Genomic DNA, 14,394 nt, shown 5'->3' with positions numbered 1-14,394 from the left:
TGATGAAATAATCATATCTCCCAAGCTCATTCCAGTGAGCATGGCCTCTGTGGAATTTCCTTTCAGATGTTTTTGCTGATTCTCAGCAGACAGGTTGCCACCCACAGGGTTCTTTTTCCACTAAAGAGAAAGGAAAGCTATTGCTTCTGAGCCTACCTACCTCAAGGAAAGCCATTCAAGATTGAGCAGGCAAGACAAAGTAGGAGGGGCAGGAAAAGAGAAGGAGAACATGGAAACTATCAAGATTACAGAATAAGGGGAAAAATTTTACTTTGTACTCTACAAGAAGACTAAAAGTTACCCACTTTACCAAACCCAACATCAATCACTGCCCAGACATAGAGGAAGGATTGGTTGGGGAACACTGGGATTGCCCAAATAGAGCCTAGGAGAATTCCTGCTCCAAATACATAATATGCCACAGAAAAGATAAATGATATTTTTTCCTATTCAAAATTAAATGATCAGACACCATGGTGCAGTAAGTCCTTTTTCTTTACATGCGGGGATATTGATTTTTATTTCTATTCTCCTCTATAGCCGTAGAGATGTGTGGGATTTCAGAAAATAATTTTCCCACACTCAGCTCCTTAATTAGGAAAACACTGAGAGCTGATTATCTAGCTTGGGAGTTATCTAGATTCTTTGCATCTCCTCTTAAAAAAGGGGGGGGGCTTTCTAGCCATTTCCTTATTCTGCAAGTAAGCAGGAAAAAATGGAAAACAATATAGCTCAGAGGAGTCAATTTGACTTCTTATTACAGAACCAAAGATTTGGGGATATTACAGGACTTGTTAGTAATCTTCATAAAATGTTTTAATGGAAGAGTGTTAGATTTATGGAATCCTTTGCTTCCTTTTAGATTTCAATTACCTATTCAATCCCAGTCTTTGGACACAAAGCATAATTAAATTGTCTGCACCCCGAATAAAAACCTTTGTGAGACAGGTAGAGATGGAAGCTCCTCGAGGACAGGACCCTGTCTGATACTTATTTCGTATTCTCTAGGTACACAGCAGGTAGCTCAGGAACAACTTTTACTGGTCTACTGATTATACTTGAACACAAACTTGTCTTGCCTTTCATGTCAAACCCATCAATGCAATTTGGTTTCATTTCATTTCTCATTTTACTAGGGACCCTCTGCATTTTAATTTAAAATTTCCTTGGCCTCATTTGAAAGGTATTATGCATTTATAATTACCCAGAGTGGAAAGGGGCAGGAGCAGGCAAGCAGAAGCTGTTTCAGGATATTCTGGCTCTGTCAGAATGTAAGACATTTAAGAAGTTCAGAGGAAGTAATCTGAATTGCTTGCCATTTCTCCTGGAAGCATAATGACTTCTGATGTCAGATTGTGCACAAAAGAATTAAATGCATTAAGTTAAAAATCTCACTATCTGTACACATATATGTATATATGTATCATGAAATCCCCCCTTTTCCTTTGTTTATATGTGTATTTACATATATAAACGTAGATCCAGCATTAATTTTCAGAATATGAATCCAGAACTCCAGGCTGGTAATGGTATGAAACTATTCTGAGAAACATTTCCTATAGATCATCATTCGTATGAGATTTTAAGAGCTGAAGACTTTCAACATTTCTGAATATACTGGTCTTAACCCCAAAGTTAATCAGAGAAGCAAATGATTTAGAGTTGGAAATGACAAGGTCTCAGTGTTCTATAATGGAAAGCAATGGGAGGATCAGGAACACATCTCCACCTCACTTCTAATCTATGAGCTCAGCCCACTCTGATTTCACATAGCCCTAGAAAGCATGAATTTTTAATGCTCACCGGAATGGATGGGGAAGGAAAGCACAGGCTATATCTTGGCTGACTCATTAAACAATCATTGGTTCATTCAGTCTTCATAGACTTCAAGGAGAACACACATATTTCCATGTAAGGTTTAGCTAGGTGGTGGTGTTTTTTTCCTACTGGATGGTAACCCTTTTGTCTCAACCATTTGATGAATTGATTAATCTATTTCTTTCATTCTTACATATAAGGGATACAATGGCGATGAGATATGTGTCAATAACTAGAATGTGAAATGCTGAAATAATTTCTTTGATTCCTTTCTTAAATCAAAGGTAGAAAATAAACTCTGTTAATATATAAACAACCTTGAAGAAAGAAAAAAGCTGAAAATCAGGGGAGATGATCACTTATAGGTAATTTTCTATTGTTCCAGGTATTAATTATATACAGTACATAATTAGATGATGAAAAACAGAGCAATTTTGTAGGAATATACTGGCTTAGAGAATGAAGAAAATCCCTTCTAGAGGTGATGCAGCAGAGGCTAATTTGTTTCGGATATTAGAAATCTCTCTCACCTTGAGGAACTGATTCTAGTGGCAAAAACAGATGAGAACACTGTCCCCTTTGGATCGCTAATCCTGATAAAAGTTAAAGCTTGCATATTTGGAGCAGATTTGTATGGAAAACGGTCACTTCGGACCAGAGAATCATGGTCAGGTTCACAGCTTATTCTTAGGAGCATTCCCTTCTCTTGAAATGTTCACTGAAAGGGTCCCAAATGACCCCGACAACCCAAGTTCCAAGGACTGTATTTTCAGGAAGGTCTTTTGCTCGAGGCTGTGTCAGTGACATCACTGAGTGCTTTCCAGTTTACAGAAGGAAGCTGTGCTCAGCACAGAGCTATTCCTTTGGGACTCATTGCTAGACAGGGGCAAGAGACTTACTATAGTCTGACTTTAAGGAGGAGAAATGGCAAAAATTCTCACTATGGACAAATTTGGATCTGACAGAGTTGATGAGATAAACTGATGGAGAAAGAGAACGCCTCACCCTGTATCAGATGATCAGACGCTAGAAGTTCCATATTGAGGTAACTTTAGTGAACAATTAACACTCGTCTTTGATTTCTAGTTAGTTACTATTGAAGTCTTAGTCTTGGTCATACAATCAGTGCAAAACCAGGAATGTAAGCATTTGCAAGTATGTCATTTCCATCCCACTGAATGTGAACGATCAATCTGCAAGAACATTTCTGAGCTCAGGGAATGTAGATCCACCACCATGGCTGTGCTTCCCAGTGGACCATCTTCTTTTCCATTCCCTTTCACCCCCCTCCCTTCCCCCCCCCCCCACTTTGGTCTCACATGACAGACACAAGATAAAAATGAATCTACCAGAACAGGAAATTCACTTCACACAGCACAAAATATACAAATGGCACTAAGATGTACACACATTCAGATTTAGTTCTGTTGCACAAGGCAAAGGAAAAGGCTCGTGGGCTTCACCTGGCCCAGGTTAACGGCTTTTGCCTCTCATCTTCAATATGAGCAAAAACAACATGGCAAAAAGAAACGGAATCCCTGCTCTTTCCCATCCCCCACCCCCACCCCCCTTGCCAAACAGAAGTTAAAAAAGCAATATGTTAACACGGTTTTACTTTCATGGTAGCAGGTCTTAGCCCTGGGTGTTATCTGACCTCTCCCTTGGGTACTGACTAAATTTGTCACTGATTGTTTTAAAAAAGACCCAAAGTGTCTACTCAGAGGTGGCTCACATTCCAATACGAAGGACCCCTCAAAACTCACTTCTGAGGCAAAATAAAATAAGATGAAATAAAAATATTTCTACCACTCCCCGGAGTACCATATCTGATAGCCATAGAAAAGCCCAGGCACTAGTAAGGTAGATTACATATGAGCAATAAAGATGAGGGAATTTCTACTGGAATACAAGAAATTGGATCCCTTCCTTGGTGGGTCATATGGTAATACAACACTGACAAAGCCAGGCCCCAAGCACAATGGGAATGGTTTCACAGAATGGCGCTGGGTAGAGGGAGATTTCTTCTTTTGTTTCCTCTTAGACGTTATTCAGAAAATGGTGGGAACATGCCTAGATCAGCAAAGTCTTCAATATTATAATTGCCTGTTCCCTGGGTTGGGTCTCCTGGCATCGGGAGCATGTCCTGTAGAAGAAGGGAAAAAAGCCAAAGAGAAAGCTGGGTTACTTGGTAAAGAACTGGGCAGATCCCAGGAGGCCGGCCTGCCAGATAGGCTCAGATTCATTTTTCTAAGTGGCACAACCTGGAATTGCTCCACAAGCCTCTGAAAAATTCAGATCAGACTATGGTTTTCTAAGGATTCCTATGGATACTCCTTCCACTGGCAACAATATTTCTCTTTAAGAGCATTACCACGGATAAGTATATACAAACTAGTCTATGTGAACAGGTTGAATTTTAAGGTGAGAGGAAGGCACAAAATGCAGGGTAGTCTCTGTATACTGTATGTTATGGACACCCATAAACTAACAGACAGGTAAAGGGGGAACAGCTAGTAGATTATAGAATTTATATTTTATTTATGTGAAAGATAGTGATTTCAGTGGGCAAGCTTTGCTTCCAGCATTAATGCCTTTAGTTTTAACAAATCAGTTAACTTCTCTGTGCCTCAGTTTACCCATGTAGAAAATGGGGACAGAAACATGTACATTCCTCACAGGGCTATGGGGAGGTTCAATGTTGGTTAAGTGCTTCGAGATCCATCGTAATTATCTTGGAAGCACAAAAGATTATTCTCTTTGATGGCTAAGGAAATGCTCACGGAAAAGACCTGGTATAATACCTGGGTACTCTGTACATGTAAGACGAAACGGTTGCCTTTTAGTGACAATAAAAGCAACTGAATCTCTAAACATTCATCCATAGGGACATTGAGTAGCAAGCTAATAATGAAAAAGGGAACCTGAGTAGTTGACAGAGGAAGGTATATAGGTCTGGAAATCCATGGCCTCATCAGTATACAAATGATTTTTTGCTACGGTCTATAAAAGATTTAAAAAAGAGAGAGAGAGAGAGAGATTTGAATGGGTGGGATGCCCCAGCTCCAAGTTTCATTTTCACTGCTGTTCAGGGTACCACTGAGGACAGGGTATCTCATCGCACCAAGGCTAGCCCAGGCCAAAAGGAGGCTAAGAGATGAAATGGGAAATGAACAGCTTTGGCCCTAACATTAGGGATGCCAGGGTAGGGTTGAGTGCTATTTGAACAGCTTAGGAAAAGATACAGAGTTCATCTTACCTGCTTGAACCTTCTGGAGGTGAGATTTTGTTGTTGTTGTTATTAAAGTCATTGAAATCAGAAAGGAGAGATCACCACTTAGCTGGGTTATACTGCAAGACAGTGGGGGCAATATCCAGAAAGCCAGGTCCAGTCCACCCTGAGCACAAGTGATGGGGCAGCCAACATCACAGCAGAGAGTGAAACATCCCATGGGAAAGATGCCTCCCTGACAAACTAATCAGACTGCAGTATGATTAACTGGATTAGAGAAAAGGCAAAGGACTGGGTGGCGCTGGAACTCTCCCTCTCTAGTGAAGAGACAAGAAATGTGAGCTCCTCCCAGGGTGGACAGGTCCTAGCTGCTGGAGGTGATTAAAGCCCAAAGAAGTCTGCAGAAGTCAGGTGACATTGTGGATGGGATATGCACATGGGATATGACTGACATTTATTTTTTATGCTAGAATTTTGTCATATTGGGGGATTCTGAGATTCTGGGCTTATTCTCAGTCATAATAAACATTCCTCAAGGATCTGCTATATTCAGGTTGCTGGGGAAATATAGTTTCAATGAGATATCAGACCTGTCCTTATGAAATTTTCTCTTTTGATATTGAATAAGTTTAAAGATTTTATTATGTTACATCAATTAAAAAAAACCCAACCATCCTTAGCTCCCAGCTTAGAATCAATACTAAGTATTGTTTCCAAGGCAGAAGAGTGGTAAGGGCTAGGAAATGAGGGTTAAGTGACTTGCCCAGAGTCACACAGCTAGAAAGTATACAAAGCCAGATCTGAACTCAGGTCCTGTCATCTCTAGCCTTGGTTCGCAATTTACTGAGCTGCTTAGCTGCCCCCTTGTTATATCAATGTTTAATGAATTCATGTTAAGTACAAAATAACTGGAGATATGTTTACTTTCCTCTCCCCTCTCCCTCCAATTCCCCTTTAGTATATGTGCTGTTGAAGGAAGCACCCAATTCCCTTAAAAAAAAAAAAAAAACCAACAAAAAACCCTTACTTTCTGTCTTAGAATACTGGGTATTGGTTCCAAGGCAGAAAAGTGGTAAGGGCTAAGCAATGGGGGTTAAGTGACTTGCCCAGGGCCACCCATCCTAATTCCCTTTTAATCAAGGGGCATAGTTATGGTCTTGAATGAGGACAAGCAAAAACTTGAATGCTGCAGCAGGGAAGAAGAGAATAGGAAGCAGATAAAAGTATTCGGTACCTATGAGAAGGTACTCTATTTACCTGGAATACTTCAGTCTGATTGGGCTGCTGATGTGAATGTTGGTCACTGCTCTGCTGATTATGATGCTGGTTTTGCCACTGCGACCAGACCTCTGAAGGCCTCCCTTGAAACTGCCCGCTACTTTGTCCACTTTCAGCTGAAAGATTCCGATGCAGGACAGTTTCTTTAAAATGGATACTAAAGATCTGAGATCTCTAAGAACTACTTCAGCTCTAGTGTCTCTGATAAATCTGAAAAAAATATTTCACCTAGAATTCAGCTTATGTACTTGTCACATAAAGGAGAGTCTCTTTCTCTCTGGTTAAGAAAAAAAAAAAAAAGATGAAATCAAGCACCCAGATGGCAGATGGACTGAGGAGAAAGAGAAACCCTCTATGCCTTTGGGTTCATGTAGTGAGAAAGGCAATGCTTCTTCCTGGTCTCCTGTCATATTCCTACTCTGGAGACCACCTGTCAGTCTAATAGAATGACTTAAATCTTGCCATAAATGATTGCCCATTGATTACCTCATATGACATCTGCCAGGCACATTTATTAGTACTGTCTGTGGCAATGTATTTATCACAAGTTTTAAAAAGACTCACTTTAAAAAAAAATGCTTCCCTTCCATCTTAGAATCACTATCAAGTATTGGTTCTAAGGCAGAAGAGCAGTCAGGGCTAGGTAATGGGGGTTAAGTTCCTTGTTCAGGGTCACACAGCTAGAAAGTGTCTGAGGCCAGATTTGAACCCAGGACCTCTCATCTCAAGGCTTGGCTCTTTATCCACTGAGCAACCTAGCCACCCCCTAAAAGATTCACTTTTTTTTTTTTTTTAATTTTTAAACCCATAACTTTCTGTTGTTTCCTTGGTGGAAGAGTGGTAAGGGTGGGCAATGGGGGTCAAGTGACTTGTCCAGGGTCACACAGCTGGGAAATGTCTGAGGCCGGATTTGAACCTAGGACCTCCCATCTCTAGGCCTGGTTCTCAATCCACTGAGCTAGCCAGCTGCCCTAAAAGATTCACTTTTAAACTGGGTTCTCATGGCAAACTAACTAACTAAATAAAGTTGGGAAAAACAAAAAAAAGACAAAACTGGATTCCCAGATGCCTGTAGGGTTGTAAGCATCTTCAACCAGACCTGGATTTTTGGGCTCTGATTGAACAACAAACTCAATCACAGATCATACTATTTTGAATAAGCTATTACTTCTGATAAGATAATAATTTCTTCTTACCTCTTAAAGATACTTAATAAGAACAAAATTAATTCCAGTAGCATTTCTTTGTCTCTTATAGTTGATAAAACTGACCGTGATGTTACCCAATGCCCCCTCAACAAAGATCTACTTGGTAAATTCATCTCTGAGTTTCTCTTGTTCAACAGTGAAAATGATGAAACCCTATATATTTCCCTTTCTGCCTTAGCTTCCAGGAAGTTTAGAGGTAAGTTTTATATCCAAATGTAGAAATTACCCTTTTCTCCAGTGTCTTATAACATCTTAATTTATTTCCCATGCTCCCCTTGGAATAGTCCTCTTCTTTCTTTTCTTTTTAATATTCTTAGTCAATTTGATATGGGGTGTGTGTGTGGGTGCGTGTGTGTGTGTGTGTGTGTGTGTGTGTGTGCGCGCATGCGTACATCATTCTAAATGGTCTCAGATCTTTTTGATAACAAATGATGCACAAATGTAGCATTTATCTGACCTGGCACCTATTTGTTCCGATGTAGGAGGACAATTTTACCATTCATAGACCAGAATTTCAGTCTTGCATATTCAAAGGAAGAAGAGAACTTTTGAGGGCATTGGAAAGGGAATCTGTCCATTAAAGGTAACTCAGCTCTTATATTATTATTATCTTTTTAACAACCCTCACCTTCTGCCTTAGAATCAATACTAAGTGTCATTTCCAAGGCAGAAGAGCTGTAAGAGCTAGGCAACTGGGTTAAGTGACTTGCCTGGAGTCAATACATCTAGGAAGTGGCTGAGGGCATATTTGAACCCAGGACCTCCCAACTCCAGACCTGATGCACTCCCTCCTATGCTCCCTAGCTGCTCCATTCTTTATTTTTTTTTTAATTAAAATTTTTTTTTGTTAGCTGCTCCATTCTTGTATTATTTTTTAAAGAACACCTAATGGAAAAAATATACTAACAAACTTGTTATACTTGTTATACTAACTTGTTATACTAACAAGCAGATTTTTAGGTAAACTTTTTTTTATTTCACCAGGAAATGTTGGTTTATTTTCCTCCTTTAAACCACATCAGATATGACTTTTTCTTTCTAATTCAAAGCATCATACTAATGATTTTGAGATATTAGGTTGCCTCTTGTGGGCACAAAGCCAAATATGTCCAATGCATTGCTCTAGTTGATCTCAATGGGAAACGTATATACCATCTGAAGCATGGATATTATGTCAGTCTTGGACCTTGGGATATGAAATGGAGGAAGAAATACACTGCATCATACCTTGATAAATCATCATTTTCTATAGCAACTTTTGGATTTCTTATTTAGCCTATCACCGATGTTTACAGAATATTAAGTGGTAACTATATTATTAAAAGCATTCTCAAAAGCAAGAGAGGCCAGCTACACTTTATACAGACTAATTCATGGCCATTCATTTACTCTAATAGAACTCTACTGTCACTTAGGCAAAAGGAATTTTCACTAAAAAGTATAAGGCAAGCTCTGATGATTTTCCCCCACGATACTGTCTCATCCATAAAACTTCTTGCTCACTCTTTCAGAGAATTACATGTTTTTTAAAAGGCCTTTGATTCCCCCAGAATTTAGGTTTGGTCACATTGTGGGGAGGGGAAGATAAAGTATACCATTTAGTATGAATAATCCTGAAGTGGTCTTATTATTTGAATTCCCACTGCTTTTATCTACTGGGCTCAAATTAGTGGCCATATGTGATGCAGTTACAATTTGAAATAGTGATAATTTGAATACATGTGAACCTTTCATAAGGTTCATTTTTCCTACTAATCAGGACCTAATTGTGGCAAAATCAGCCCTCTGTTGCTGTGTGCTAGTGGGAGGGTCTTATGCCACAGAAAATAGCACTTTGCTATTGTGGAGTTTGAAGATATTTCCAGAGTTCAGGATGCCCCAACGTGTAGCTTTACTAATCTATTTTTTAATGGTAAGAATCAAATTTGGTTTTTGAACACAGATAGCACATATTTGAGGTAAATAGATACCAAGTAGTGGGAATTTGGCCCAAAGAGATCTGTGCAATGCTATCAATACTCAGTAGTGATTATCCTTTCTATATGTGTAGAATTGGTGTCATTTAGGTATGCTGGGACAGATAGTCCAAGATCAAGGATGTGTCAGATACAGCTTGTACGTCTCACAATAGTATAGTGTTAGTAATTTCAATAGAGTTAAGTGCCCAGGGGGAATTGTGAGTGCCTTAATACGTGATGATCATTAGGTGTAAGAATATCACTAGACCATGGCTGCAGAGGATGACTTTCTTTGGCTAAGGTATCTGGAGAAGATGGTCTATTGAGACTCGGAGGGTTGTTCTCCTTGTCAGCAGAGGGAGTGTGAACATCACCAAAATCACAGATCAGTTGAAATACTTAAGAATTTTAGAGCACAAATCAGAACATTCATAGAGTTTCTGGAAAGCATCAATTTCTAGTCCCAAATGGCCTTCCTTTAGATCTTTGCGAAATATGTATGGCTATAAATATATATATGTGTGTGTGCATATATATAAGCACACATACATATTATCTATCTATCTATCTATCTATCTATCTATCTATCTATCTCTCTCTCTCTCTCTCTCTCTCTCTCTCTATCTCTCTATCTGCTTGCTTGCCTATCTATCTATCTATCTATCTATCTATCTATCTATCTATCTATCTATCTATCTATCTGCTTGCTTGCCTATCTATCTATCTATCTATCTATCTATCTATCTATCTATCTATCTATCTATCTTTCTTTCTATCTATCTATCTATCCATCTCTCTCTTTCTCTATATATGTCTGTCTGTCTATTTCTCAATTAACTATGATCACTGGGGGCATGGAGGTGTTCTGGCCATTAATAATATCATTTATTTCACTTAAAGGCCAACAAAGGATTCCAAGTTCTTACTAAAGCAAAAAACTCCATTTAGTTTTAATCCTTTTAAAAAATTATTAAGTACAGAAGAGCAAAAATAATCTGATTCTGGAATATTATTAGGTCTGGAGCATATAATATAATATAATATAATATGCCATTATTCTGAAACTCAAATATTTACAACATATAAAATATAAAAGATTCAGGTGAATGTGCCCTGGAAGTTTTTTGGGGAGGGTATGAAATGATTGATAAGAGGTATTTTTTTTCTAAAAAGTTGCCTCTTCTGAAGCAAATTACCTCACTTGCTTCCTGCTCCTGTCCCACAGGCTTAGGATTTATTTGCATAACTGTCTTTTTGGGCTGTGGAGAGGTTCTCCTCTCCAGTCTGCCTTCTCCTGATCAGTTATGCTGGTTTAGCAAATAGCAAATGGCAAACAGTAAACAGAAGCTATCCTTGGATAAGGTCTATACTAAGTTTGGATAAGGTATATCTAAGTTTGGATGTATGAACACATCTAAGATATCCCTTAGCAGAAATAGAGCTTTAATTTTAACAAACTTCTCCAATATAGAAGGTCTTTAACTGTATCTCATGACTTCATTTAGTCATCAAACTTTTAAAACTTTCCAAGACATACTGGGTGCTCCAAGACCTTTGGGACACCCCGTACCTTACACCACATCCTAGGTAAAAGCCTAAATGATGCTGGAAAAACCTCCCAAAACAAACAACCTTTTCCCCTTATACACACTAGAGCTACTTCAATGTTCTTTGTTTTAGAATAGTTTTTTTTTTAAACCCTTAACCTCTGTCTTAGAATCAATACTGTGTATTGGTTCTAAGCAGAAGAATGTTATGGGCTAGGCAATGGGGAATAAGTGACTTGCCCAGGGTCACACAGCTAGGAAGTATCTGAGACCAGATTTAAACTCAGGGTTTTCCATCTCTAAGTCTGACTCTCAATCAATTGAGCCACCTAGCTGTCCTAGTAAATATCGATTCTAAGGAAGAAGAATGGTCAGGACTAGGCAATTGGGGCTAAGTGACTTCCCCAGGGCCTCATAGCTAGCAAATATCTGAGACCAGATTTGAATCTACGTCCTCCTGACTCCAGGCCTAGATAAACTGTGTTAAAAACTATTCTAGCCTGGAGATGTAAAGTCCTGGGTTCAACTCTGGCCTCAGACACTTCCTAGGTGTGTGGTGCTGGACAAGTCACTTAACTCCAATTGTCTAGCCCTTGCCACTATTCTATTTTAGAAATGATACTAAGACAGAAGATAAGGATTTTAGAAAAAAATGCCAAACCAAAAAATATGTAGATTTAGAAGAATGAAAATGGTTAAGAAAGTTCTAATGTATTTAATAAGCAAATACCACCTTTCATTTTGGTACAAAGCTGTGAATTCCAATAAACTTTGTAAAGGAAGAAATAAAGCAAATATTGAGAGAAAAATAAAATTTAACATTTTAAAAAACAAAAGAATTTGCCTCTTCACAAAAACTAAATGGAGAGAAAAAATTCTGATGAAAAGTTCTCATTAGTTGACTTCTTCTTTCTTAAGGCATCCTATCTGCATCTCTCCCTTACTCTTCAGTCTCCTTTCCTTCCTGCCATTCAGCTCTACAGCCTTCCTGGGCTAGCTGGCTTAGGTTGCTTCCAGAATATCAAAATCAGAATTGTGCCATCCTAGAGCTGCTGCACATACAGACTTGCCATTTTGGCGCCAAGAATCAGCAGTCATTTTCTCTATCAGCAAAAATGGAAAGAGAGACAGCTGGGAGTTGTAATGGAGCTTCAAGCGCCATTTCCTAGCAACACACCAGATCTTGGGTGTTTCCACCAGACTGTGGTAAGAGTAAACCCCCACTGAGTGAAATGTATCCTGATGGAGGCTTGTGGCATCCCAGGGAGCTGAGGCAGTGGGATGGCATGCTCCTTTTTCATCTGGGATCAATCACTGCAACTTTACCCTTGCTGACAGTTTCCCTTTCAAGAGATTCAGCTGATTCAGGCATCCTGCTGATGACCACTAATGGCAAGGAGATTTTTAAAAAATGCTTTCTTAAAAGGCTCACAGGTCTGAGGCTCACCCTCAGAGATCCCATCTGGTTATACCTAATTGGATGAGGTCACCGTGTGGAGTAGCAGTGGCAGTGCACTACAAAACAGAGATATGGTGGGCAGGGGTTACTGCTCACTTTTTTTTTTTTTTTTTTTAAGTAGAATTGTCCTTTTATTGGCATACGGAACCTCCGGTGGGGATCAGTCCTTGCCCTGTAACTTAAGAGTCCTAGATAGTGGCCTGGGAATCCTGAGGAGTTGTGACTTGTCTTCTAGGATCACAAAGCCAATAAGCATCAGTTAGGACTTAAATCCAAGTCCTCCAGATTCCTAGACCAAGTCTTTATCTACTGTCTTGTTGCCTCTCTATGATCACTCACTTGGAATTACAAACTCAGTAAGCATAGGGCAAAAAATGGTGCTTTCAAAAAAGACCAGAAACTTCCTAAGAGTTATATAAAAAATGTAAGATTACATTAAAAAATTTAGAATCTATAGAGAGGTCTTAACCTCCTACCCCACCTACACACACATCTTAGATCCCAAAGGCCCATTTAATGTAAATAGCTTATTATTTCACTCTTGGTTAAATAATTCACCAAGACATTTGTACCTTATATTATTCAGGCTGTTTAGAACTCATTGGATTTCTGAAAATAGTTATTCACATTATTTAGCTTCACATTTGGCTTTGCTATTCTTTTTAGACTTAGTTGCAATGGCAAACTCTTTCATGGATCTATTCCAACAAAAATTTAGTTCTTTAAGGATTGGATGGGTCACTTGGCATAGTACTCTGTTTCTGCAGAAATCTCATATTCAAGCAAAATGGGACTGGCTGTGCGGCCTCACTATGAAGAGTTATGAGCTTAAGTCAACACAGCCTGACTTAGAACTAACAGGGGAAATTTGGCTATAAAGAGTCCAGAGCTAACTCTTGAAAGGTTGAGAAATATACTGAGGTTACAAAAACCTAGTTTCAATTTCATTAATCAAAGATGCTACAGGTCAAGTTATCTTTCCTTTCAAAGTATAATTTTACCAGCCACAAAAGCTGTCCAGAGGAGTCTAGTGAATATTAATTTTGTTTTCTTTTTAACTTCCTGAATTAACTGCTTACTAGATGGTACCTGGGCAGTTGTCATGTGAAATTCAAATCCTTGGTTTACTGAACCAGAGAAAAATTCTGCATTACTCTTAGCTGGAGAGAATGGAATCATCTTCATCTCCCTTTAGATTTTGTTTCTAATATTTTTTGAAGTCTCTGACATTTGCTACTGAATAATCATGCAGATTATTGGTGGTGGGAGAGTATGAGCTGGTGGACCATGGCGTTCTTCATCACCTGAACCATGGCAACCATTCCCACAGCTGACCACATTTCTTCAGTTATCACTGGTCAACTCAGTCAGTTTGGATGCACATTGTACATGTACATCATGCATGTGTCAGTGGTACTTGTGAGTACGATTTATTCATCAACAGAAGCACTTTGAGATTGTATAGCTTCCCATCTTTTTTCTATAAAATATAAGACATTGTGAAAAAAAGAGTGATGGTTCTTCAGAATGTTTAATACCTACAAAACAGTTGCATTTGGAATGTCTGTTCAACTCTGCTTTATTGATGTATGTTTGTGTGTGCATGCGCTCGTGTGTATGTGTGTGTGTGTGTGTGTGTGCATATAAGAAAGCTATTCATGGTTGACAATTTTCATGCTAGCTTGGCTATCAGAGCTTTGGTCCAATTGGTGCCCAGAGAGGTAGGGAGGGAGAGAGAGTAGGGATGGGGAGGGACAGAGGGGGAGAGAGAGGGGGGAGGAGGGAGAGAGCAAGAGAGAGAGAAAGAGAGGGAGGAAGAAGAGAGGAAGGGGGAAGAGAGGGGAGAGAGGGGAGGAAGAGAGACGGGGTGGGGAGAGACAGAGGGGGGAGGAGAGTG

At 39.2% G+C, this 14,394-nt stretch overlaps 1 protein-coding gene across 1 annotated transcript in view; it reads right to left on the bottom strand.

Moving 5' to 3' along the window:
• Nucleotides 1-3,849: 3,849 nt before the first annotated feature.
• ARNT2 (aryl hydrocarbon receptor nuclear translocator 2) overlaps nt 3,850-14,394 on the bottom strand; it is a 258,400-nt gene continuing 247,855 nt past the window's right edge. Inside the window, exons 17-18 of the mRNA XM_044660152.1 lie at nt 6,305-6,441; nt 3,850-3,961 (exon numbers count right to left, since the gene is read on the bottom strand). Coding sequence (XP_044516087.1) covers nt 3,863-3,961; nt 6,305-6,441 — 236 coding nt within the window. The 3' untranslated portion in view covers nt 3,850-3,862. The remainder of the gene's footprint in view (nt 3,962-6,304; nt 6,442-14,394) is intronic.

Source organism: Gracilinanus agilis, chromosome 2 (assembly GCF_016433145.1).
Source record: "Gracilinanus agilis isolate LMUSP501 chromosome 2, AgileGrace, whole genome shotgun sequence".
In the NCBI taxonomy this organism is placed as follows: Eukaryota; Metazoa; Chordata; class Mammalia; order Didelphimorphia; family Didelphidae; genus Gracilinanus; species Gracilinanus agilis.
This window is presented reverse-complemented; position numbering and strand designations above follow the sequence as displayed.